Here is a 26,994-nt window from a genome sequence, read left to right on the forward strand (position 1 = left end):
TTACTAGTGAGCGACTGTCCCAGCACAAAGGTGTATATTATATACTGTTGTGCTCATAAGTTTACATACCCTGGCAGAATGTATAATTTCTTGGCCATTTTTCAGAGATCATGAATATCATCACAAAAACTTTTCTTTGACTCATGGTTAGTGTTTGGCTGAAGCCATTTAGTATCAATCAACTGTGTTTACTCTTTTTAAATCATAACCACAACAGAAACAACCCAAATGACCCTGATCAAAAGTTGCCCCCTTTAAAATCAATGACAGCTTGCAGTCTTTTGTGGTATTTGTGGATGAGGCTCTTTATCTTCTCAGATGGTAAAGCTGTCCATTTCTCTTGGCAAAAAGCCCCAGTTCCTGTAAATTCTTGGGCTGTCTTGCATGAACTGCACATTTGAGATCTCCCCAGAGTGGCTCAATGATATTGAGGTCAGGAGACTGAGATGGCCACTCCAGAACCTTCACTTTATTCTGCTGTAGCCAATGACAGGTCGACTTGGCCTTGTGTTTTGGATCATTGTCATGTTGGAATGTCCAAGTACGTCCCATGCACAGCTTCCTGGTTGATGAATGCAAATGTTCCTCCAGTATTTTTTGATAACATACTGAATTCATCTTGCCATCAATTTTGACCAAATTTCCTATGCCTTTGTAGCTCACACATCCCCAAAACATCAGCGATCCACCTCCATGTTTCACAGTAGGAATGGTCTACCTTTCATCATAAGCCTTGTTGACTCCTCTCCAAATGTAGTGTTTATGGTTGTGGCCAAAAAGCTACATTTTGGTCTCATCGCTCCAAATGACTTTGTGCCAGAAGGTTTGAGGCTTGTCTGTGCTGTTTGGCATAATGTAAGCGGGATACTTTCTGGCGTTTGCGTAGTAATGGCTTTCTTCTGGCGACTCGACCATGCAGCCCATCTTTCTTCAAGTGTCTCCTTATTGTGCATCTTGAAACAGCTACACCACATGTTTTCAGAGAGTCCTGTATTTCACCTGAAGTTATTTGTGAATTTTTCTTTGCATCCTCAAGAATTTTCCTGGCAGCTGTGGCTGAAATCTTAGTTGGTCTACCTGACCGTGGTTTGGTTTCAACAGAACCCCTCATTTTCCACTTCTTGATTAGAATTTGAACACTGTTGATTTGCATTTTCAATTCCTTGGATATCTTTTAATATCCCTTTCCTGTTTTGTACAGTTCAACTACCTTTTCCCGCAGCTCCTTTGACAATTCTTTTGCTTTCCCCATGACTCAGAATCCAGAAACGTCTGGCAGCACTGGATGATGGATGCAAGGGTCTGTCAGATGTCCAGAACCTCATTGACCTTTTATACACACACTAATTATAAGCAAACAGATCACAGGTTAGGATGGTTACCTTTAATAGCCATTCAAACCCCTTTGTGTCAACTTGTGTGCATGTTAACAGGCCAAATTCACCAGGGTATGTAAACTTTTAATCAGGGTCATTTGGGTAGTTTCTGTTGTGATTATGATTTAAAAAGAGTAAACACAGTTGACTGATAATAAATGGCTTCAACCAAACACAAACTATGAGTGAAAGAAAAGATTTTGTGTTATCATTCATATTCTCTGAAAAATGGCCAAGAAATCATAAATTCTGCCAGGGTATGTTAACTTATGAGCACAACTGTATATTATCGACACATATTCTGCAGCAGTGACTTACTGATTATTTGGAAACAAGTATGACACCCCTGGATCTTATATTTTCAAAAGCCAAAATTTCTGCCTGACAAGTTCGATTTAAACAAATATTATTTTGATACTATGTCAGCATCAATTGAGTGAAACTGAACCTCCTGAAAACGCAATACCTTTTTTGCAGAATGCTGGCTATCAAATGTACTCTGTTTAACCGAGAGAACGACATACATTTTTGATAAAACTATTTATTATAAGTTTTCTTGTTTTTTCTAGAGCAACAAGCTGGCAAACTTCATTTGCAAACAACAAATGAAGACTGATTATGCTACAAACAAAGATAAATCAATTTCCTTTTTTTCTCCCTTGCTAGTTTGAAGGCCCTCCTCTTCCTCCTTTGGATGTTGAGTACAAAATAATTCTGGCTGTAGTTACTATGTAGTCTCCACTGAATGCTAGTTTGCAGCAATGTGCCAATATGGAGGTCTAGTAGAACTTTTTATTAAAAACTTTGCACAGCTGTATTTTATAATTGGTTTCCGTACATGGGTATTTATCAAAGTTTTTGAGAGAAAGACAGTATTTGTTGCTTTAACCGCTTCCCGTCTGGCCACTGCAGAGAAACGGCCAGGTTGAAACAAGCATCGATCTGGGAGAACATTCCTGTACATCCTGCCAGATCTGTGCCTGGTGCGTGCCCCCAGGAGCCCCAATAACATTCACTATTTCATTCTACTAGTTAATTACATAAGAGAGAATACCAATACATTTGTTTACTATTGGCATGAAGAACACTCCTCCCTTTAAAGCCCCTTCAGACATATGTGTTAACACATCTCAACAGACTCCCAAGGTTTGAAGGTCCGGAATGACAGTAAAAAGCTTATTATTTTAATAATGTTTACTGAACATTCATTCTCTAGCCTACAGTTATCCACACATTTCTGGTAAAGCTATAATACTGTCCCTGCTCTGTACACACATTATAATGTCAATGAACAGATTCATAAGCAGTAACTTACTATATGGCTGTAGTTTGAAGATATGCTTTTTTTACTTGGTGTTGGTGAACTTTCGTGCAGGGTCACAGTTGTGTTGGTCTTACCGCCATTGCTCCGACTTTGTGTTGAGTTAATACTGCCGCCACCCAAGGAATGGACACTTCCACTAAAGAAAGAAAGCTTCATGGTAAACCAATCCAACCTTTGTCTATTGACCCTCATTTTGCTTCACCTATCCTAAAGCTCAATAGCAGAAAACCAAAACAATCTCCCTTGCAGTGCAAGTACTGTTCCCTGCTTGTTTAGTCTAGGGGACACTAAAAGTACATTTACTTACATACTATTTTGATTCCTTGGCAGGCAGTGCTCCCCCTATGCTCTGATGGTGCACAGTCCCTCAACATCCTCACATGCAAAACAGACCCTGCATTGGTCTTGATGACATTAGAGGACTTTAGACCGAGTGTAGGAAAAAAGAGGCTGACGGGACTGGTCTAGCAGTACATGGAAGATTGCAGGAGCAGAGGATTGAGAATGTAAATCTGCTTTTTCAAATCCCATAGACAAAAATGAGCAGTGAATCCTTGCTGTGCAGGTATAGCCCGGCCCCACATCTGATCTGATGCTTTGGAGGCCAGAGGCGCAATATGGGAGTCTAATATCCCTTGTGATGGCCAGGGCCACTGATAGGGCAGTACAGGCAGCCCTGTTGTACCGGGCCCGGCCCCCAGCAGCTCCACAGGGGGGCCCGGACAACTTTACAGTTACTTTCTGGCTATTAAAAAATAGAGCTTTCTAAACTTCACCCCCGTCCCCCGCTACTACTTGCTTAGGGAAGGGGGTGTAGTTACATTTTCCTGGGCCCCATCAGGTCATCAGAGGGGCCCAGGAGGTGAGTGCAGTGGTTGGACTATTTCTTGTTTTTTGGGCGGATGTACATAAAACCGCACTGCACATTGCTCTGCTTTTTAATTAGTTCCGGCCGCCGCTGCTCACTGCCTGCCCTGGCGGAGTGATACTACGATGCTCAGCTCCGCTGACTGCCGAGACCTCATGTCTCATGTGACACACAGCATGGTAAGTTATGGTTATCAGCATTATGATACTCACACAGGTAGCACAGTCAGCAAGTGCTCTGTAATCTGTCACAGTGTGTCATATTGCTTACTTTGTTATGGCTGTACTGGGTTAGAGTTTGTAACACACAATACAGCCAAAGTCAGAACCCAAAAGCCATTTGACACTGACAGATCCATGACAGAACACATGCTGACTGTGCTGCCTGTGTGATTTTTATAATGCTGGTGAAGACGCAGTGAGATGCTGCTTAACACTTGCATTTGGGGGGCAGTAAACATGTGCCCCCCAACCACTTCCCTTTAACCACTTCCTCTCCAGTGACGTACTGGTACATTGCTGCTTTGGAAGGGTGATATCTTAATTATCGCTACAGTAATGATCACAATATCATTTTTTAACCCCAGCGATTCTGCACAAAGTAAAAGTAATCTTAGTGGCCAAGAAGCCCCTCGATTACTTTTACAGGCAGTGGAAGGGTGTTCCACCACCATCCCACCACCACCTTTACTGGACTCTCCTGTGCAATCAGGGGTCCTGTTAAGGATGTGAGCAGCAGCATCCAGTTCCTGGGACATAGTGAGGGGAACTGATGTTGTTCCTCCCACTGTGTGACGTCAGAAACCAGAAGCAATTACCGGCTTGAACAAGCCTCTGATCAAACCGATCTGGGTTTGATCAGATGCTTTGGAGGCCAGAGGATAGATATGGGGTCTAATAGACCCCAGATCTCTCCATAAAGGGGACCTGTCACTTCCCCATGCTATCACTAGGGATGTTGTTTATTACTTCTGAAAAGTATCTCTGTATCTCAAAAGAGATACAAAAAAAAAAAAAAAAAATGAAAGACACAGTGTAAACATTTTTTGGTAATAAAATAAAATTGAAAAAAAAAATTAAACCGCCTCTATCCCCCTGTACTGATAAGCCATAATGATTGTGTGTGCGTATGTAAACGGTGACAAATCTGCAGAGGTGGGGACAGGGGAGGGACCTGTGGTGGGGTTGAGGGCGAGATTAAGGGGGGCCCCCGTCAGGTAGGTTGTACGGGGCCCCATGATTTCTAACAGCGGCCCTGGTGATGGCAATTGCAATTTTCAATTCAAGTTGATTAAAAATATAAATAAAATAAAAGGTACAGTGTTAAAAAAAGTAAATAAAATAAATGCTAAAATTACATTTAAATTTTTTTTTTTTAAAGCTCCCCGCGTGCAGAAAATGCACGTAGGTCCCACACGTCCCATGTAAATTGTGATCCCACCACACCTGTGAGGTATTGCTGCGAAAGTCAGAGTGAGAGCAATAATTTTATCGCCAGATCTCCTGTGCAAGTCTGAACTGGTAACCTGTAAAAGATTTTAAAGCATTGCCAATGGATATTTTTAGCTACAATAGTTTGGTGCCGTTCCACGAGCAGACAATTTTAAAGTGTGACATGTTTGAAATTTATTTACTCAGTGTAACATCATCTTTTATATTCTACCAAACAATTTGGCATTATATTGTGTTTTTGTGCATTGAAATTCATTAAAGTGTATTTTTTCAAAAAAAATAGCATTTTAAAAACTGCTGTGCAAATATCGTGTGACATAAAAATATGCAACACCCACCATTTTATTCATAGGGCCTCTGCTGAAAAAAAAATATATAATGTTTGGGGTACTAAGTAGTTTTCCAGCAAAAAAAAAAAAAAATAGTTTTTTAGCGGTAGGAAAGGAATGTCAGGATTGGCACGGACTGGAAGTGGTAAAAGCTATGTGTAAGGGAGGGTTACGCTTCGGGCACCCCTGATCTTACTTCTTCCTAATGCTAGAACAGCTGGCTGTACATCTTCCAAACTACTGCAGTACCGGATACATGCTTACATCACAGAAACTGGTGAACTACGCTTGGATTCAGGTCGAGAGTCAATTTTAACGCTTGCTTGACTAACTCCATCAACATTGTCCCGGCCACTTTGAAGGTAATCTGCCTGAGAAGCTTCTGGGAGACTGTGGATATCTATTTTGGACCTCCTGCAGCACAGAACAAAATCAAAATCCAAGTTAAAATGGATTAATTGCCAAAAGTAGCACATAATTCAATTTGATGGTATTTGTTTATAGGAGTGCAAAAGTTAATCAATACAGTCAAATATAGTTTTTCAAACGAAAACACTGAAAATAGTTCAAAAGCAGATTGGGTAAATCCATTAAAAAAAGATTATTGAACCCAAATTAGGATATATACAGTATCTCACAAAAGTACACCCCTCACATTTTTGTAAATATTTTATTATACCTTTTCATGTGACAACACTGAAAAAAATGACACTTTGCTACAATGTAAATTTGTGAATGTACAGCTGGTAAAACAGTGTAAATTTGCTGTCCCCTCAACACATAACTCAACATGCAGCCATTAATGTCTAAAACGCTGGCAACAAAAGTGAGTACACCCCTAAGTGAAAATGTCTAAATTGGGCCCAATTAGCCATTTTTCCTCCCCAGTGTCATGTAACTCATTAGTGGTACAAGGTCTTAGGTGTGAATGGGGAGCAGGTGTGTTAAATTTGGTGTAATCACTCTAACTCTCTCATACTGGTCACTGGAAGTTCAACATGGCACCTCATGGCAAAGAACTCTCTGAGGATCTGAAAAAAAAAAAAGAATTGTTGCCCTACATAAAGATGGCCTAGGCTATTAGAAGATTGCCAAGACCCTGAACCTGAGCTTTAGCATGGTGGCTAAGACCATACAGCGGTTTAACAAGACAGGTTCCACTCAGAACAGGCCTCACCATGGTCAACCAAAGTTGGGTGTACATGCTCAGCATCATATCCAAAGGTTGTCTTTGGGAAATAGACGTATGAGTGCTGCCAGCATTGCTGCAGAGGTCGAAGTGGTGGGGGGTCAGCCTGTCAGTGCTCAGACCATATGCCGTACAGTGCATCAAATTGGTCTGCATGGCTGTTATCCTAGAAAGAAGCCTCTTCTAAAGATGATGCACAAGTAAGCCCGAAAACAGTTTACTGAAGTCAAGAAGACGAAGGACATGGATTACTGGAACCATGTCCTGTGATCTGATGAGACCAAGATAAAATTATTTGGTTCAGATGGTGTCAAGTGTGTGTGGCGGCAACCAGGTAAGGAGTACAAAGACAAGTGTGTCTTGCCTACAGTCAAGCATGGTGGTGGGAGTGTCATGGTCTGGGGCTGCATGAGTGCTGCTGGCACTGGGGAGCTACAGTTCATTGGGGGGGGGAACCATGAATGCCAATATGTACTGTGACATACTGAAACAGAGCATGACCCCCCTCCCTTCGGAGACTGGGCTGCAGGGCAGTATTTCAACATGATAATGACCCCAAACACACCTCCAAGACAACTACTGCCTTGCTAAAGAAGCTGAGGGCAAAGGTGATGGACTGGCCAAGCATGTCTTCAGACCTAAACCCTATTGAGCATCTGTGGGGCATCCTCAAACAAAGCGGAGGAGCACAAGGTCTCCAACTTCCCTCAGCTCTGTGATGTCATCATAGAGGAGTGGAAGAGGACTCCAGTGGCAACCTGTGAAGCTCTGATGAACTCCATGCCCAAGAGGTTTAGGGCAGTGCTGGAAAATAATGGTGGCCATACAAAATATTGACACTTTGGGCCCAATTTAGACATTTTCACTTAGGGGTGTACTCACTTTTGTTGTCAGTGGTTTCGACATTAATGGCTGTGTGTTGAGTTATTTTGAGGGGATAGCAAGCTTAATTATATAAGCTGTACACTCACTACTTTACATTGTAACAAAGTGTCATTTCTTCAGTGTTGTCACATGAAAAGATAATAAAATATTTCCAAAAATTGTGAGGTGTGTACTCACTTTTGTGAGATATGTAATTATATATATATATATATATATATATATATATATATATATATATATATATATATATATATATATATATATATATATATATATATATATATTTATTTATTTACAGTGCTAGGCCCTGCCATAGGATGAGTTTAGGAAAAAGGGACACTGGGCTTGCATTAGGACCGTGTGGGGCTCCGGAGTGCATATTGTAACCGGAAAAAGCTGTGTTTGTAATCCCGCATCGGGGCCTGGAGCTTGAAGGCTTCAAAGTGTCTTGAGAGCCATTAATCCTGTGTCCAGGTCTTGCTGGAGACCTGCAGGGTGTGTGTCTAGGTGTACACACTCGTTATAAGCCAGGAGCTGGCTAATACTCAAGGCCCTGTTTGGAGATAGGTGTGTGCCCTTGTTTGGAGAAAGGGGTGTGCTCCAGCCAGCACAGGTGATCTGCTCGGGAGACAGAACTCTGTGTTGGAGAGATTTTCTACCCACAGGACTGGGAGAATTGGGACAGTTAAGCGAGTCTGCAGGACTGAGAGAACTGAGACAACTAGCGAGTCCAGGGAACTGGAGGGAGTCTGTAAGTGAGAGATCTCAGGGTATCCGGAGAGCCCCTATCTAGAGGCCAGAGTGGGCCTGTAGAGCAAGGTGCTGTAACTAATATTAAGTAAGCCAGAGAGCTGGATCTGGGGGACCAGTGTCAATAGCAGCGGTGCTGCTGACAAGTCAAGAGAACCAGGTGGCTTGGCATTTTTCGGTTGACCACTGTGCCCTGCGTGGAAAACTTTGTGTGAACTTTTCTTTTAATTTTTAAAATTAACCACAATTGCGCTGATGCAAGCGCATTGAAAATGCTTACCACCACTGAGTTTAAATATTTATATATAGGACACTTTTTTAAAACAAATTAAAAAAATGTAGCTATAATGCAGAAGACTATATTTCTTAAAAAGCATCATATATTTTATAACTTAAATTTTGTCATATTACATTATGGACATTACTGACAGTTCATTCAATCAAGGCGTGCTAATGCCTGCTATCTAATACAATTTATTTCCTCTGTGGGTTCTTCCTGACTACTTAGGACAACAAATGTTCAATGGGAAATATTGACAGACAAATGGCATCACTATACTATTGACCTTTCAGAGCGCGGGATCGATGTGACGCTTTTTAAGCTTTGGGTGTCAAGATTTGAATGAATGCTTATTGCATCCTCTCCACTTCTGGTCTGTTTTCCTGGTCTTTTATCAAGACTGAAATAAAAGTAAATAATGTTAGTACAATTTTACATTTATTCTTATTCATACAAAGTACAAACATATTTTTATGTGTAATTTGATTTGCCATTGATTCATTTTTATATGACATAGAATATGTATACTATTCATTAGGATACGTATACCTATAGATAATAGCTATGAGTACCTTTACCAGTCTGCTTTGAACAATTCTTGACATGACACAAACGAGAAGCATCTTGGGAGAATCATGTCATTAGTCTGTGTCAGGCAGGAGAAAGCATCTCTATACACTCTCCTTCCTCAATGATTAATGTGTTATTGTAGAATCGTAACTGCATGCAAGCACTCAACATGAAGAAACTTAGTCAGCTTTTACTTGGTTTCCATGGTTTTTTTTTGCCCTAATGGCAATATCAAAATTATGCAGTGAACATGTTTTAATAATGAAGGTTGCAAGATATTTTATAAGCAGGACATATAAAGCTTCCCCCTTCCCACTATCTGGTCTTTGGTTCAGTCACATGACATCATAGGTGTGCTTCCTCTTCCAATGGTAGGAGGTCCTGAATGCTTATTGTAAAAAACCCACCAAGAGAAAATCCTGGGAGTGGTTACCCGGCAGAGTGCCAAACCCAACTATGGGGAGGTGTATCCAAAAATATTGTAACTCTACAAACAAATACCACAAGAATAGAGCACCTCTAAGGCTACTTCTGCAGTTTACAGTAAACTGCAACAGTAGACTTAGAGGTGCTCTATTCTTGTGGTGTTTGTTAGTAGGTTTTGAATGCCGCAGAGAATTCCATCACTTAAAGACAAGGCCCTGTCGTCTGTAGCATCCACTTGTGAGACAAAAGTGGCTTGATGATGTTGATGATGTGCCCCTAGGGGGTGTTTTTCTGACAGCTTAGGATCGCTGCAATTAAGTTGAATTGTACAGGGCGTTTTTCAATCCCGAAAAGGACCAGGAAGTGAGCACTGCCATAAGAGTTGATTTGTTTAATGTTACCAAGGGCTAGGCTACTAATATTCTTTCAGTTTCAACTACTTTGCATTTAAACCAAGGGCCTATTATAGATGAGTCCCACCATATTATTCTATGTGACCACAGTTGTACTAGATAAGCTGTGTGTTGGTCAAATAAATATACTGGTACAATCACATTGCTCTTAACTGTCTCTTTTAGCAGGACTGTCCTTCTTTTGGAAACAATATATTCTGCCCCCAATTCCTCTTCAAGTATAACTAATTTTGTCTGGTGTATAGACCTCTATAAATGAAAATGTACTTTTCAACAATTACAAGCAACTGGAATCAATCTTTTCCAACATACTTTTGTGCTAAAAAAAAGTCTCCCTTTCCTATCTCACAAAGTAAGGACTTAGAAGGAACTATTGCCCTAAGTTTTAGGGCTCATTTACACTTGCTTAGGCTTCAACACACATTAAGGGCTAGTTTACACTTGCTTCAAAACAAGGCTTCGGACATGCTTTGTTAAAGCTCTCTGAATGGTAGTCAAAGCTCCTGTCACTAAATAAAATGTTTAGCTTACAGTCCTGTTTACACCTTTCTTTTGCTTTGCTTCAAAAATTATACCCCATGTTGCTTTAGTTGTGCTTCAAAGCATCTTCAAAGCCTTCATAGAAGTCTATGGCAAAGCCCGCTTGAAGCCCCACTGAAGCCCCACTGAAGCCCCACCAAAGCCCCACCAAAGCCTCATAAAAGCCCCAGCAAAGCCTCATCGAAGCCCCACCAAAGCCTCATCAAAGCCCCACCAAGCAAAAGTAAAATCTCAACCGGCATTTCTAGAGATTCTCCGTATATAACCATCATTTTTCTAACCAATTCTAACTACTCTTACCCATTTCCTTATCTTTCCTTCTGTTGAAAGTTATTTATGATTTTAGTGAAATATTTTAGAGTATGTTGTTGCATAGTAAAATCTACTTAATTACTGTTCATACAGCATTCTTTTCAGGAAATGTATCAATTCTCAAATCTCACCCATTAGGACGAAGCATCGATCGGGTACTTCTCAGGCTCTGGGTGTCATAATTGGAACGTAGGCTTTTAGTATCTTCACCTTTTCCAGATTTTTTGTCAGGGTTGCTAAAAAATGCAAAGTTCCATGTTACAGCATATACTGTATATTATATATATATATATATATATATATATATATATATATATATAGATATATATATATATATATATCTATATATATATATATATATATATATATAGATATATATCTATATATATATATATATATCAAAACATAAAAAGGCCCTATTAGCAAAAATCTGAAAATGCTAATCGATTTTGCAGTTTAGCACATCTTAAACAGTGCATGCTACATGTATGAAAATTTACATGTTAAAAACGTACTTTACAAGATTTTCTTCTGGTGAGTGAATTAGGCTTCCCTGTTTTCTGGTTCCTGTTAAAGACCTCTTTAACTTGCAGTTTCTTTATGAATGTGTTTACTGCGCTGTGGATAATTTGCCTTGCGGTGCAATATTGCAACTCTGGACTATTTCTCATTGCTGTGTCTCCTCTCACAGCTGGTGCCTGTGTGGTCCTGAAGCTTTGGCCAGGACACAGCCCTCTGAGGACCCCCGACCGGCATGTGTTCTCAGAACCTCCCCTGCCTGCTACCCTACCTGGATCCCCTTGGCTGACGCTGCTGTTGCCTGGTGAATCACCTGACTCTTGCTGTGCCACATTGCCCTGTGTGTTGGACTTAACCTATGTTGTAGCCACATTGCTGCCTACCCTGCTGCACCTGGATTACTGCCCTGTGAACTGAACTGACCTCCTGTGGTGCCTGGATTACTGCCCCATGTGATGCATCCAACCTTTGCCAAGCCACATTGTTGCCTACCCTGCTGTGTCCAGATTACTGCCTGGTGTGCTGGATTTACCCCTTGCTATACCCAGATTCTGCCCTGTAACACTGGATTTAACCCTTGTTGTGCCAGATTACCCCGATTTCCTGTCTGTGCCTGTACAGCTCTTGTGAACCTACCCTTGCCTGACTGTCAGCCCAGCCTCTCAACAAAGAAGCTGTGAGCACTCCTGTTCTCTGCGTTAGTTCTGTTCTGCCTACACCTGGGTTTCTCCATATACATTTTTCTATACAATCTGCTATAATTTGGTATATACTGTATGATGTTGAATACGTAGACAGTAACAGATAGCTGACCATGTATATGTAGATGAGTGATCTTCTGTTGTCATCCACTTTTAAGATTTGTTCTTATTGAGGTTTTGTAATGCAATAACCTTGATACCTTTTTTGCATACATATGGTGTGATTTTGGGTGCCTAAGAAGTCCTAATATACAGTAAGTCCTATATACAAATAGTATTTGTTAGACCTGATATTTGTAAAAAATGTTTCGCAAGTGTCAAATCAGCTGGTTGTCTGTTGAATAGTAAGGTAATTTTCAATAGCAAATTAAAAATGGATGCAATTGCTGTAATTATATAGGTTATACTAATTAAGGTGTCATTATCCAGACTATGAATAACTCTCATTACATGCTATAAAACAGAGAGTGTGCATACTCACAAAGACACTAAAGCATTTGTTTTGTGTAAAGTGAAATATACCTGCTTGATTCTGCCTTCAGCTTTCCCTCCCATCTTCTCTGTATCCCCACTGCATTAAGATAAAAAACCTACTGTGTGCAGCAGCCCCCCTTAGTCCTCCTAATACTTACCTTTGGTCCATCTAGATCCAGCGATGTTGCGCAAGAGACATGGCTGTCTGGGACTCCCCCCCTCATTGGCTGAGACAGCAGCGCGAGAGAAAAGGAGGTGGGGCCGGGCTACGGCTCCGTGTCTGAATGGACACAGGGAGCTGCAGCTCGGCTCAGGTGCCCTCATAGCAATCTGCTTGCTGTAGAGGAACTTAACAGGAGGGAGGGGCCAGGAGCACCAGCGAGGGACCCGAGAAGAAGAGGATTGGGGCTTCTTTGTACAAAATCACCGCACAGAGCAGGTAAGTATGACATGTTTGTTATTTTTAACGAGAAAAAAAAAAAAAACTTTAGCATCACTTTAAGCAATTAACACTTCTCTGTTTAGTATCACTTTAATGGCAGGAGATATCCAGTTTTTATAGCAATCCTAGGTAGGGGACACTTACCGTTTTGCATTGCCCTCTGTAGCTTGGGCAGTTTCAGAAGTTGCAGGCACTGGAGCATCTTGTTTTTTATCATTACCAATCTGTTCAGATTCTTCCACTATTCTAGTGGACACTGTATGAGGATCACATATAAAAAAAAAGAAAAGAAATCAGTTTCAATGAATAACTAAGCATTGTTTGATAATCCTCTAGGCAGTGTGAAGCTGAAAGGTCAATGCTTTGGCAAATAATGTAATAATTCTGACAGCAATGCTTTCATAGTGGTAACTGCTACTGGCCATTTGATATTGAAAATTGTGAGTCACCAATCTGAACTCTTTAATCGGAAAAGACACCAGTGCATTCAGTGACAGCTTGCATTGTTATTCGCTGTCTGATATCTCATAGAAGTCTAATCCATTTGGCATCTGAAGGAAAACAGCACGAAAATGAAACCGCCAGTATTAAATTTATATTTGACTTAGGCCCTGATGATTTATTGCTGTGGACACACCAAGAATAATCAGAGGTTTGGTTTAGAAGCCGAGCCTAGGCATTAGTGTATCTCCAGATCTGGGCTACTGCTTGGCCTGAACTGTGTCAAGCCTAGAGACCACAGTGTGCAAAAATGTACTAAGACTGCTAAACTTACTTATTAAATCAGCACAATGAGCAAAAGTGTAAATGGCAGGATTCTATAGCAATTAAAAATGTTATGTTAACTGGCCTTGCTATGGTCAGCTAATATTTGATTGGTTGCAACAGGTTCCTGTCCTTTGTCCATGTTGCCTTACCGAGAAAGTGTTTATGTTGGCATTAGAAGCTGACAGTACTGCAAAACAGCGTGTTAACTGCGCAAAGCATAACAAAGCGATCAGCATAGACAAAAAGCTCCCTTGTCCTAGGGCTCCCGCTTTGATTCTACAATATTTAAATGTAGAAATACCTGGCGTTTTTCTCATAATAGATTTCCTGACCACATCGGATCCCAGCACAGTGGCATTTTGAAACCGCTTGGCTCGTTCTTCAAAAAACCAGTCCCCTGTTGCTATCCTTATCTGCCTGTAGATAAAGAACAGATTAATCTGGCATAAAATGCTCACATTTCAGATTAATTCCATACTTGTTTTATTTAAACCTTTCTTCTCTTTCTGTTTTCAAAATGTTAAAACTTGTTAGCAATTGTAACCTTGTTTGAAGCTTTTCAACAATTGCTTGAAGTGTGGGAAAATACTATCATGATTTTTCTTTTTACACATTAGGCCAAATGTATATTAAAAGTGGAACTTTACCCATAATAGTTTGATAACAATACTGTTCCCAACAAAATAATACATTCCAAACAGAGCATACAGGGGAACAATGTGGACATATGTATGTCTAACAAGAGTTGATAGGACAGATTTCTTTTGTTTTAACATAGCAGTTATTGGTTACAGTTCCTCTTTACATCATAAAAAATGCACATGCTTAATAAACATACATAAACCTACATACAGTAACTCCCCTCACATTTTTGTAAATATTTTATTCTATCTTTTCATGTGACAACACTGAAGAAATAACACTTTGCTACAATGTAAAGTAGTACAGCGTATACAGTGTATAACAGTGTAAATTTGCTGTCCCTTAAAAATAACTCACCACTAAGGATGAGCTCAGGCATGTTCGCAAACAGCACGTACAGAGCCCGGCACTGCGGAGCGCTAATCACAGGCAGGGAGACATTTCCAGATCTCTGCAGCCGCACATCGGGACAATGTTGCACTGCTTGTGATTAACGCTCTGCAGTGCCAACTTTCTGGCTGGCTCTGTACGTGCTGTTTGCAAACACGCCTGAGCTCATCCTTACTCACCACACAGCCATTAATGTCTAAACCGCTGGCAACAAAAGTCAGTACACCCCTAAGTGAAAATGTCCAATTTGGGCTCAATTAGCCATTTTTCCCTCCCCAGTGTCATGTGACTCGTTAGTGATACAAGGTCTCAGGTGTGAATAGAGAGCAGGTGTGTTAAACTTGGTGTTATTGCTCTCACTCTCTCATACTGGTCACTGGAAGTTCAACATGGCACCTCATGGCAAAGAACTCTGAGGATCTGAAAAAAAGAATTGTTGCTCTACATAAAGATGGCCTAGGCCAGTGATGGCAAACCTTGGCACCCCAGATGTTTTGGAACTACTTTTCCCATGATTTTCAACTACACTGCAGACAGAGTACATGGGCATCATGGGAAATGTAGTTCCAAAACATCTGGGGTGCCATCACTGGCCTAGGCTATAAAAAGATTGCCAAGACCCTGAAACTGATCTGCAGCACGGTGACCAAGACAATAACAGCGGTTTAACAGGACAGTTTCCACTCAGAACAGGCCTTGTCACGGTCAACCAAAGAAGTGCAGTGCACATGCTCAGCGTCATATCCAAAGGTTATCTTTGGGAAATAGACATATGAGCGTTGCCAGCATTGCTGCAGAGGTTGAAGGGGTGGGGGGGTGTCAGCCTGTCAGTGCTGTGAGACCATATGCCGCACGTTGCATCAAATTGGTCTGCATGGCTGTCATCTCAGAAGGAATCCTCTTATAAAGATGATGCACAAGAAAGCTTGCAAACAGTTTGCTGAAGACAAGCAGACTAAGGAAATGGATTACTGGAACCATGTCCTGTGGTCTGATGAGACAAAGATAAACTTATTTGGTTCAGATGGTGTCAAGCGTGTGTGGTGGCAACCAGGTGAGGTGTACACAGACAAGTGTGTCTTGCCTACAGTCAAGTATGGTGATGGGAGTGTCATAGTCTTGGGCTGCATGAGTGCTGCCGGCACTGGAGAGCTACAGTTCATTGAAAAAACCATGAATGCTAACATGTACTGTGACATACCAAAGCAGAGCATGATCCCCTCCCTTCAGAGACTGGGCCGCAGGGCAGTATTCCAACATGATAATGACCCCAAACACACCTCCAAGACAACCACTGACTTGCTAAAGAAGCTGAGGGTAAAGATGATGGACTTGCCAAGCATATCTACAGACCTAAACCCTATTGAGCATCTGCAGGGCATCCTCAAATTGAAGGTGGAGGAGTGCAAGGTCTCTCACATCCACCAGCTCCGTGAGGTCATCATGGAGGAGTGGAAGAGGACTCCAGTGGCAATCTGAAGCTCTGATGAACTCCATGCCCAAAAGGGTTAGGGCAGTGCTGGAAAATAATGGTGGCCACACAAAATATTGACACTTTGGGCCCAATTTAGACATTTTCACTTAGGGGAGTACTCACTTTTGCTGCCAGCGGTTTAGACATTAATGGCTGTGTGTTGAGTTATTTTGAGGGGACAGCAAATTTAAACAAGCTGTACACTCACTACTTTACTTTGTAGAAAAGTGTAATTTCTTCAGTGTTGTCACACAAAAAGATTTAATAAAATATTAAAAAAATTGTGAGGGGTGTACTCACTGCATATGTCTAATAAACATACATAATAAACATACTTAAATTATGTATATTAGTGGCCAAATTTAACCTAACTTTCTATGCCTTTGAGAGTTAGGGGTCACCAGAGGTCTGATACCTGCTGTTTAATTAACAGACCTTGAATTGATAACACATGTTGCCTTCTAAATGGGCATAATAGTATTTCTTGGAGGATGTAGATAACCACAGGTCTGTGTTTGATGCATGTTATGGCAACCTAGGAACTGGAAGACAACAAGCATTCAACAGGACCGCAAATTAAATTCCTCCAGAAAAACAGTAGAGCAATGGTATGTGAGGGTATCTAGGCATCCCTCTACTTACAGGCTCATAGCTGTATATCAGCATCTAGGGCATCCTCAAATTGAAGGTGGAGGAGTGCAAGGTCTCTCACATCCACCAGCTCCGTGAGGTCATCATGGAGGAGTGGAAGAGGACTCCAGTGGCAATCTGAAGCTCTGATGAACTCCATGCCCAAAAGGGTTAGGGCAGTGCTGGAAAATAATGGTGGCCACACAAAATATTGACACTTTGGGCCCAATTTAGACATTTTCACTTAGGGGAGTACTCACTTTTGCTGCCAGCGGTTTAGACATTAATGGCTGTGTGTTGAGTTATTTTGAGGGGACAGCAAATTTAAACAAGCTGTACACTCACTACTTTACTTTGTAGAAAAGTGTAATTTCTTCAGTGTTGTCACACAAAAAGATTTAATAAAATATTAAAAAAATTGTGAGGGGTGTACTCACTGCATATGTCTAATAAACATACATAATAAACATACTTAAATTATGTATATTAGTGGCCAAATTTAACCTAACTTTCTATGCCTTTGAGAGTTAGGGGTCACCAGAGGTCTGATACCTGCTGTTTAATTAACAGACCTTGAATTGATAACACATGTTGCCTTCTAAATGGGCATAATAGTATTTCTTGGAGGATGTAGATAACCACAGGTCTGTGTTTGATGCATGTTATGGCAACCTAGGAACTGGAAGACAACAAGCATTCAACAGGACCGCAAATTAAATTCCTCCAGAAAAACAGTAGAGCAATGGTATGTGAGGGTATCTAGGCATCCCTCTACTTACAGGCTCATAGCTGTATATCAGCATCTAAGGCATCACTGCCTCTGCTAGTCTCCAAGATCTGGAGAAAAATTTGATGTCACTACTGTACTGCTCACTGATATCCTTTCTGAGGGTTCTGCCTCTACCAATATAGCTTCCTCCACACAGAGACACACAAGGCATGCTAAGTCTGTGATCAGCTGCAGGTAAACCACACGCAATACTGCTAAAGGTCTATCTCGAATGCTGCTGTCAGACTCATCCACATTATTAACCGCTCAGTGTCCACTCCCCCTCTCTGCCAATGGCTTCCGATTGTCCAACAAATAATATTCAGAATACTAACAACTACATACAAAGCCATTTACAACTCTGTCCACAGCTACATCACCAATCTTGTCTCAATATATCACCCAAACCGTCTTCTCCACTCCTCTTAAGACCTTCTTCTACCTTGTTTCCTCCTCCCATGCTTGTCTCCAGGACTTCTCCAGAGCCTTTCCCATCCACTGGACCTCTCTACCCTTAATCTGTCTGGGTGTCTCCTACTCCACTCCTGTCCACTTTTATGCGATCCCTGAAAACTCACCTCTTCTGGGAAGCCTATCCGCTAACAACTGAATCTTTTATTTCTCCCATCAGCTCATCCCTCACAGTTAATACCTTTTGTTCCACTTGTCCCTTGTAAGATTGTAAGCTTTCAGGAGCAGGGTTCTTCTAACCCTGTGGTACTGAATTATTTTGTAACTGTACTGTCTCCCTTTATAATGCAAAGTGCTGCACAAATTGCTGGCACTAAATAAATTCTGTGTAATAATAATAATAATACTAGTCCTTTGCACTCTGCCTGAGACCAGTACTAAGTGGCAGGAAACAAAGTGTACAAACTACATTCTCTCTCTCTCTCCCTTATGTATAATTGTGGTATTATGTTTCTAATAAAGATTCAGCTTTGAAATTAATTTGCTTGGTTAGGTGAAACCTTTATGGGATTGTTTATATTTTCTTTGTGACTCATGTACAGCCACAGGGATAGATGACAGTGACACATACAAGATTGGTACATTCAGGTCCTGAATTACTCTCAGATAACCTGTCTGTCCCTTCCCATTTCAACTAATGGAACATTCAGACAAGCACAAAACAGTGGAAAGTAAATAGTTTAAATCTCCTTCCATCCTCTGGAAGGTTGCAACAAACAGTGAATGGAAATTTCAGTGCATAAATATTCAGCTGCTGTCAGGCTCGTTCAGTTTGACATGCAAAATGTCAAAGTTTGTTCGATGCTATCTGTGAGAAGTCTGAAACGTTCCTGAAAAAAAATTGCTTGTGCTTGTCTAACAAATGCTTTATCAGCAGCTTACAAAACATGACAATGCAAAATACACATTCATTTTGATTACTAATTTCTGCTATTCCCTCTTCCATCCAGGGGTACAAAAAGTCACTTAACCTGAAACACATGTGGAATTATATAATAGGGCTGGGTGATTTTCTCCAAAAAAAAAAAAAAAAAAAAAAAAAATCAATTCACGATCCGATTCACGATTCCATTTTAGGCGAGGCCACGGCATCCGGCCTCGTGGACTAGGCCAAAGCCACGGCCTCACCTAAAAACACCTGCCCGCAGCTCCTCAGGACCAGTGCGGTAAAAAAAAAAAACATTTTTTTAAAATCGATTTGCTTAAATTTTGAATCGATTTGACCTCAACTCGATTCAAGATTTAAATTGATTTTTTCCCCAGCCCTATTATACAACAGTGCCTTGTTTCTATTCGGTGTTCCGTACTAGGCTAGATGTACAATTTGCACTGATATCCTGTAAGCGCCTTCCCAGAGGCGTAGCTTGAAGCTTGTGGGCCCCAATGCAAAAGTTGACATGGGCCCCCCCACCCTACTACCACCGTGCTTGCAGATACACCCACCGCATGCCAAGATACTCAAAGTGGCTTAAGAGTTCTGAGTTCCCAGAGTTCCTCCTTACATTAGAGGACAGGGGTCACAGCTGAAGAATCAGAGGACAGGGATCACCCCTGGAGAATCAGAGGACAGGGACCCCTAGCAGGTCACTTGGCAGAGCTCCTTTCCCATCCCAGCACTGTATACAGCTCCCCCCCCCCCACACACACACACACACACACATTACACAGGGCTAGAATCACATTCCTTTACACACAGTCTGTCAGCCTTCAAAAGGTGTATCTGGCTTTAATGTTGCCGTTCTGACCTGTGAAATTCTCTGGTCAGAACGGCAGTGTAGTTGCAGTAGGCAGATACACCCTGTGAAGATGGTGGCTGACTGGCTGTGTTGTAAAGGACTTTGATTTCAGCCCTGCGGAGGAGGAGCAGTATAGAGTGCCGTAATGCGAAAGGAGCTCAGCAGCCGGGCATAGCATATAGGTCAGAGGGGGTGGTCAGGGGGCTTTGGGAGGGCGCAACTTAGATCTGCAGGGGGCAAATCCATGTGACACAAAATCTGGAGCCCCCCCAGGAGGTGTTAAGGGATTTCTTTTAGCAATTTCTGAAGGTTTCTTTGTCAGTGTTGGCAGGTGTTGAGGGAAGGTCACCTCAGAGGTGTGTATCTATTTCCCAGTTGTCAGGGAAGTGGGGTAAGCATACATTCTCTAGGTGAGGGGTACAAAGAATCCCAGCTGGTGACTAGGAGACACTGAGCGGTGTCTTACCTCACCAGTAACATCCGTTCCATCTTGGCTACAGGACGGCACTCTTCTGCTCTTAACTTGCTGAGCTTGGTTACCATTTCATGTTGCCAGCACACAGCACAGACACTTCCCAACCCTGGGCTGTTCTCACCCCATGCTCCTCTCCATTCAGGAAAAGGCTCACAGCTTCTCCCCAGGCAATGAGAACAGAGAGGTTTGGTCTGTGGAAGGCAAAGTGGAAGCCCAGTATTGGAGCGTGGCTGTGGGGCCCTAAGGCAGATTGGAGCTGGACTTTGTGGGGGATATGATAATATGACAGGGAGGCTGCAGGGGCCCCCTGGAGCTAGGGGTGGGGTTGCGATTGTGACCCCTGCAATCACTTATGTGTAAATGCGGGGATTGACCATTGAGGAACATTAAAGTTTACTTTTGGTTGCTTAGGGGCACACTGCCTTTGTGGGAGTTTATGTAATATATCTTGGATTCTATTTATGAGCGATGAGTGTAAAACTGATTGACAAAAGGCTCAATTTAATAACCTTTACACAAGCCTAAGCACTCTATTTTCAAATCATGGGACGATAATTGTTGAATTTTATTGAACTCAACTGAAAATAACTAATTTTATTGTTCGGAAAATAAGTATAACTTATCCCAGTGTGTTTGTCAACTGAGCCTATTGATTGCTTAGAAGTTGCAATCTGTGAACCCTGAAATAATCCATGATGGAAAAGAATGAGTTGAATCTTCAGATAAGACTTGGAGTTTACCGATTAATGTTTCAATTTTAAGCTATGGGCACAAGTATGAGCTGGGTAATAATGCATAAAGGAAAGAAGACAGTTTGGTAGTTTAGGCATCTAGTATGGTTGCCCCGTTAGGAAGAAAACAGTAGGTAGTAGACTTCAGAACCACTTGGAATCCTCCCACACTAAGGAACCCCTGTAATCTATAGTTAGGCAAAAGGAAGACAGGACTGCACTGATCTACATCATCCTCCTTCCTCCTAACCCTGCCACGGCTAAATATTCTAAAAATTATGTCCAACTTAATTTTAGGGAAGTTGTCTTTTAAGTAAACCCTCTACCTCCCTAATGCCCTGCACACACGAACGGACATTGATCGGACATTCCGACAACAAAATCCATCAGATTTTTTCCGACGAATTTTGGGCCAAACTTGTCTTGCATACACATGGTCGCACAAAGTTGTCGGAAAATCCGATCGTTCTGAACGCGGTGACATACAACACATACTTCGGGACTATAAACAGGGCAGTAGCCAATAGCTTTCAGCTCTTAATTTATTCTGAGCTTACGTGGCACTTCGTGTGTACACAAATCCGACGCACAAACGGAATTTAAACGATCGGATTTTGTCGGAAAATTTTATATCCTTTTCCCACCGTGTGTACAGGGCATGAGTGTAGCCAGTATAGTGAAATACTTACCTTTTTTCCCATGCCTGAAATTCTGCTATTGCATAGCCTTTTCAAGTATTACACCCAGGTTGGGTCCACTTCCTAGTGAGCATATGCACGTTGCAAATTCTTTTTTATGGAAGTTCTGTACTTTCGGCATCCTCCAGCTATCCAGCAGGAGTATAGTCTCTCCAAAGGAATGGATGGGGCCATTGAAAGCATGTGTACAAAAAAAAGAGTACCTGCAAGGGACCTTTTGCTTGTAAGGCTAAGCAGCATAAGGCAGGTAGGTATTTCAGTATTCCAGTTATTAGTGAAGTTATCCTTTAAAGTGTACCAATCACATTCACAGTTCACACAAATCTGTAAGTGTCTGTATAACCAAAACACATTATTATTTAGTACAATGTGCAGAAGGCAGAGCCTAAATATGTAATAAGCAAATATGGCTGCTTTCATATACATATATAACTAAAAAAATCAACAAAGAAGGGTTATTCAAACATGTTTTGATTTTTTTCATTATTCTGATCTCAGTTATATCAAAATAAATAAGTAGTGTATGAAGAAAGATAAACTTGATATTACATGTGGGCTATATACAAGAATACGTGCTATCAGGTATCTGCATACATTTATAGTATTTCAAAATAACAGAAAATGCAGATGCAGAACATTTAAATAACAACTTGTTTATCCATCTATTATATGTTTTATGCTGTATCATTTTTATTTCTAGTTTCACTAACTTTATATGTAGATGATATACAGTAAATTTCAAATAGTGAGTGGTGGTTGTAGAAGTATAAGTGAGATAACGGTTATTCTACCAATGTATGGAACACAGAAATATTTTCCTACCAATTATACTTACGCAATTTTGGCACACACATTACACTTCCAAACTCTGTCTTTTACCACAACGCGACATGCTTTGCACACACGGAACTGGCAGGCTTGGCATAAGTCTCCACGGTCAAAGATTATCCCCAGCTTCTTCTGACAGCGAACACAGATTCTGGCACTGTTCTGGCGCAACCTGCTGATTTTGCCACCCTTCTTTTTGATTTCCAAGAGTTCATTTTTCATTTTCCTTGAATAAAACAAAATGCATTTTAAAATGATTCCATTGTGCATATCAGATCTATAAATTAAATACTATGACCCAGTGAGAGTAGTAAAACATACATCACAAGCATAGACACTGTGCACTATATCTGTCCATGTATACTGGACATCAATAGAATATGGTCTTAGTACATGGTATGACATTCTTTAACACAAAAGGCATTTATACATGCAGAGATATATCTTATGTGCATACAGTGTATATAACTGCTGAACAACCTCAGTACTGTCTGAAAACACGCTGCATTTTCCGATGCATTGGGGGTGCCATTAAGATTTAATGGCTGTGGGTGTGGTAATGCATGCGATTTATACCCTGTCCCGCACCTGCAACCACCCACAACAATATGAACCTAGGGTAACTGTGTAACTAAACAGTTCCAGCTCACCCTGCTACACAACACTATACATGTGCAGAAATTTTATAAAAACTTTAAAATATTGTGCATATATGGACACAAAGATAATAAAACCCTTCAAGTGCATAAAATACTGTGAATAAATAGATACATTAACAGTTCATAATAAAGTCCTTAAAAAAATGCAAAATCAAAGTCTTTTACGTGAATAGGTGCCTTCTATCAGGAGGAAAAACGACAACTGAAGATCAGAAAAGATTTCTCTTCCATAAACACCTCTGTGCACCAAACCACCACTGATACTCAAATCTACTTCTTATAAAGCTAGACCTCAAATTATAAGAGGTTTAGCAAGACCTGTAAGGAGAAATCCAGAGCATAGATGGATGGGCAGGAGTTGAACCACCGGTTCCACAGCCAGCCGCTTATACCACCACTTTGTAGCAGATCCCATTAAGATATAGATCGATCAAGCACACAGCATATACCACATAAAAAAAGAGGAAGGGAAATCACTCATAGTGCTGTATTAAAACACAGGTTTATTATACATTGCAGTATCCTACTTGTATATTGTAAAAAACAAGTAAGCATGTCACAGATACAGCATCCAGCACCCCAGTGGGCGTGATGACATCACCGCTGTAACTCTGTGACTGAGCTACAGCAGTGACATCATCATGCCTGCCGGGGTGCTGGATGTTGTATCTGTGGCATGCTGACTTGTTTTTCCATATATGCACATTCTTTTTAAGTATTTATTTAGTTTCTGCATATGATCTGAAATATTATTTTGATAGCGCAACACAGATTGTTTATCTCTGTATGTATATAATGCCAGGTGTGTAGGTATTGTTGATTGCTGCTTTCATTTCTTGATTTTTCAGCGTTTTTAGCGCAAGATTTTTCTGGTAGCACTAGACATGTTTGTTTGCTTGTTTTTCGGACAAAAATTTCATTTTTGGAGATTTGGATGTATCTGAATTTCCAAATGGACATAGAAATAAATAATAACGAATGCATTTGTTCATTCGAATGACGTCTCATTTTTTAATTTGTTTGATAACAAATGGAATTTTACAAATTCATTATGAATAACTGGTTGTTAACCTCCCTGGCGGTATGATTTTGTCAGATTTTTGATGTCCAAAGCGGTACATTGTTTTGCATGGAAATTTGGCGTTTTATATTGTAGGCCTGTAATTCTTAGGAATAACTCACTTAAATCTGTCCAAAACATGAGTCTAGTAGACATTCCAGGTATGATAAGGTTTGAAACACAAAATCATAAATTATAATAGAATAAAGAATTATATGTAACTATAAATAATTATAACAAATAATATAATAATAAAATGTATTCAATAATGTAATCAAAAACACTGAAATTTGCTCAGTTGCAGAATTGTCGCTGTCGTTACTTTCAGTGTCTGATGACGAATTTCCCCACAAATCACAATCACTCTATTCTGCAAGTGATTGTAATTTATTATCACTGTTTTCTAGCTGGTCTAAAACCGCTTTTGACGTAAAGGGACACTTTTTGCTTGCTATGGACAATCTCCAGTTTCCAGGCAGAAAGAACAGTATATATAATATAAAACTGCATGCAGGCCACTGGACAAAGCATTAGGGACAAAGGGGATGTGAAATAATTTGATACAGTAACGTAATCTGTAATATTACAGTGCACTGTATTGTGTGTTTTTAACTTTTTGAATTTGGCGCCATGCTCCGTCCCCGTGCGTCACAGCGCTCGCAGGGAACGGAGCTCGGCACTGTGATAGATCACAGTGAGAAAGCTCGCACACACACAGCGGGGAGACATCGTAGGATCCTAGGGACAAGGTAAGTAACTTTGCCTGGATCCTGCAATGCAATCCCGAGTGTGACTCGGGGTTACCGTTTTTGGTACTGAAAATTCACCTCGAGCCACATTCGGGAATACCGCCAGGGCGGTTAAGTGGTGACCGTCGCATCTGTAACAGCCATGATCCATCTGCTGTCAGCGGGATTTCCCACTGACAGCAGAATATAAACAAAAGACGTGCTGGTTACAATAAAAAAAAAAAAAACTCACAATGTGGGGGTCTTGTTAAAGGGGGCTCCCAAATTCCAATAAGTCGCCATCTGCACGAAGTGGCCCTTGTCCTGATCAACATGGGGACAAGGTGCTTTGGAGGAGGGGGACCTCCTCCAAAGCACCCCCCCTACGTTGAGGGCATGTGGCTTAGTGTGGTTCAGGAGGGGAGGGAGGTGCACTCACTCATCCCCCCCCCCTTTCCTGGCCTGCCAAAATTAATCCCAAAAACAAACCCAAAAATTAACCAGACTAACACAAAGAATATAAAAGAAACTAAATATCAACCAAACAAATGCATCCGGTGTGTACATGTCTACACAGCACCTACTGCCTTTAAAGGCACAGTGGTTCATTACACAGCAGGAATGTTGCTGTCTGGTGATGTGATGGGTGATAATTAGAGCTATTGAATTCCCCAGTGATTGGCCTCAGTTATTTAACAATCTTAACTTATAATGCAGTTCTCTCTTTGCATTTTGTAATCTGTGTGTGAGCTTTAGTCAGCTTAGCTGTGTTCTGGCTAGTGTTCTCTAAGCATACAATGAATTATCGAAGTCACATGTTATGTTGAGCTTTCCTCAGCAGGATGCGCTAGAGGTAACATTCTACATTAAGGATATTCAATACCGGGCCAAACAGCAGGCTTAAGGGGCCGGATGTGTATATTGGCATAGTTATTAATATCCGAGGCACTCCCTGGCACATGGTTTTCCCCTCCAGGTTTTCACTCTAAGAAGATTTTGCTGTAACATAATCTCACTCTTAAATTAGTTGTAAAGGCTGAAGGTTTTTTTACCTTCATACATTCTATGCATGAAGGTAAAAACCTTCTGTGTGCAGAAGCCCCCCCTAATACTCACCTGAGCTCCATCATGATCCAGCGTAGTATACGAGTGTCTCAGCTCTCCGGGGAATCTTCCTTCTCATTGGCTGAGACAGCAGCAGGAGCCACTGGCTCTTGCTGTTGTCAATAACAGCCAATTAGCTAATGAGAGAGAGGGGGTGGGGCCGAGCCTAAATGGACATGCAGAGCAGCGGCTCAGAAGCGTGCCTGCTTGGGTGCCCTCATTGCAAGCTGTTTTCTCTCTTCGACAGAAGGGAGGGGCTAAGAGAACACGAGAAGAGGAGGATCGGGCCTGGCAAAACCGCTGCACAGAGCAGGTAAGTATGACATGTTTGTTATTTTATTTGTGCCTTTAATATCACTTTAAGCCTTGGGGCCTAAAATGGTGTGGAGTACTGTAAGGATCTCCCCTCCTGGGAGGCCTCTCAGAAAATATTGGGGTTGATTTACTAGAGGCAAATAGGCTGTTCACTCTGCAAGGGAACTTGCCCTAGAGCTTAGTGAATGTGGAAAAGTTTCACTTTGCAAAATTGCCTAATCACGTGCAAGGATTATAAAATCACCTCATTTACTAAGGTCTTGTGCAAATTTCTTGTAAAGTGCAACTTCACTTGCACAGTGAACAGCCTATTTGCCTTTAGTAAATCAACCCCATATGCTGTTGTGGTGTGCTACAGACCCAGAGAAAGCAGGGTGCAGAAGTCCCCCACATAGAGGTGGTGAGAGACTTCGGAGTTGCCGAGTAAATATAAACCTCACCATTGCAGTACTGCCTTAAACAACAAGTCTGAAATACCACTAGAAACTCACATGTTAGGGAGCCAACCTTAAGAATCAATATCCAGCCAATATAGCTCAAGTGGGATGGGACCCAGAAAGCGAAAAAGACAAGCAGGAAAACCAGAGACTGAATTTTAAGAAAAAACTTCTAGGTATTCAGTGAGTCACTCAGCTTAAAAAAATTAGGGCAAGAAATTCCCCCTATG

General features: G+C 41.2%; 1 protein-coding gene across 4 annotated transcripts in view; it reads right to left on the bottom strand.

The window, feature by feature from the left end:
• SYTL5 (synaptotagmin like 5) overlaps positions 1 to 26,994 on the bottom strand; it is a 315,672-nt gene that overhangs the window by 87,965 nt on the left and 200,713 nt on the right. For all 4 annotated transcript variants that reach the window (XM_073616346.1, XM_073616343.1, XM_073616344.1 and 1 more), the window contains 7 exons: positions 22,469 to 22,687; positions 13,919 to 14,034; positions 12,994 to 13,105; positions 10,845 to 10,949; positions 8,739 to 8,852; positions 5,613 to 5,762; positions 2,692 to 2,836 (listed from right to left, as the gene is read on the bottom strand). In XM_073616346.1, coding sequence (XP_073472447.1) covers positions 2,692 to 2,836; positions 5,613 to 5,762; positions 8,739 to 8,852; positions 10,845 to 10,949; positions 12,994 to 13,105; positions 13,919 to 14,034; positions 22,469 to 22,687 — 961 coding nt within the window. The remainder of the gene's footprint in view (positions 1 to 2,691; positions 2,837 to 5,612; positions 5,763 to 8,738; positions 8,853 to 10,844; positions 10,950 to 12,993; positions 13,106 to 13,918; positions 14,035 to 22,468; positions 22,688 to 26,994) is intronic.

This window comes from Aquarana catesbeiana, linkage group LG02 (assembly GCF_042186555.1).
Source record: "Aquarana catesbeiana isolate 2022-GZ linkage group LG02, ASM4218655v1, whole genome shotgun sequence".
In the NCBI taxonomy this organism is placed as follows: domain Eukaryota; kingdom Metazoa; phylum Chordata; class Amphibia; order Anura; family Ranidae; genus Aquarana; species Aquarana catesbeiana.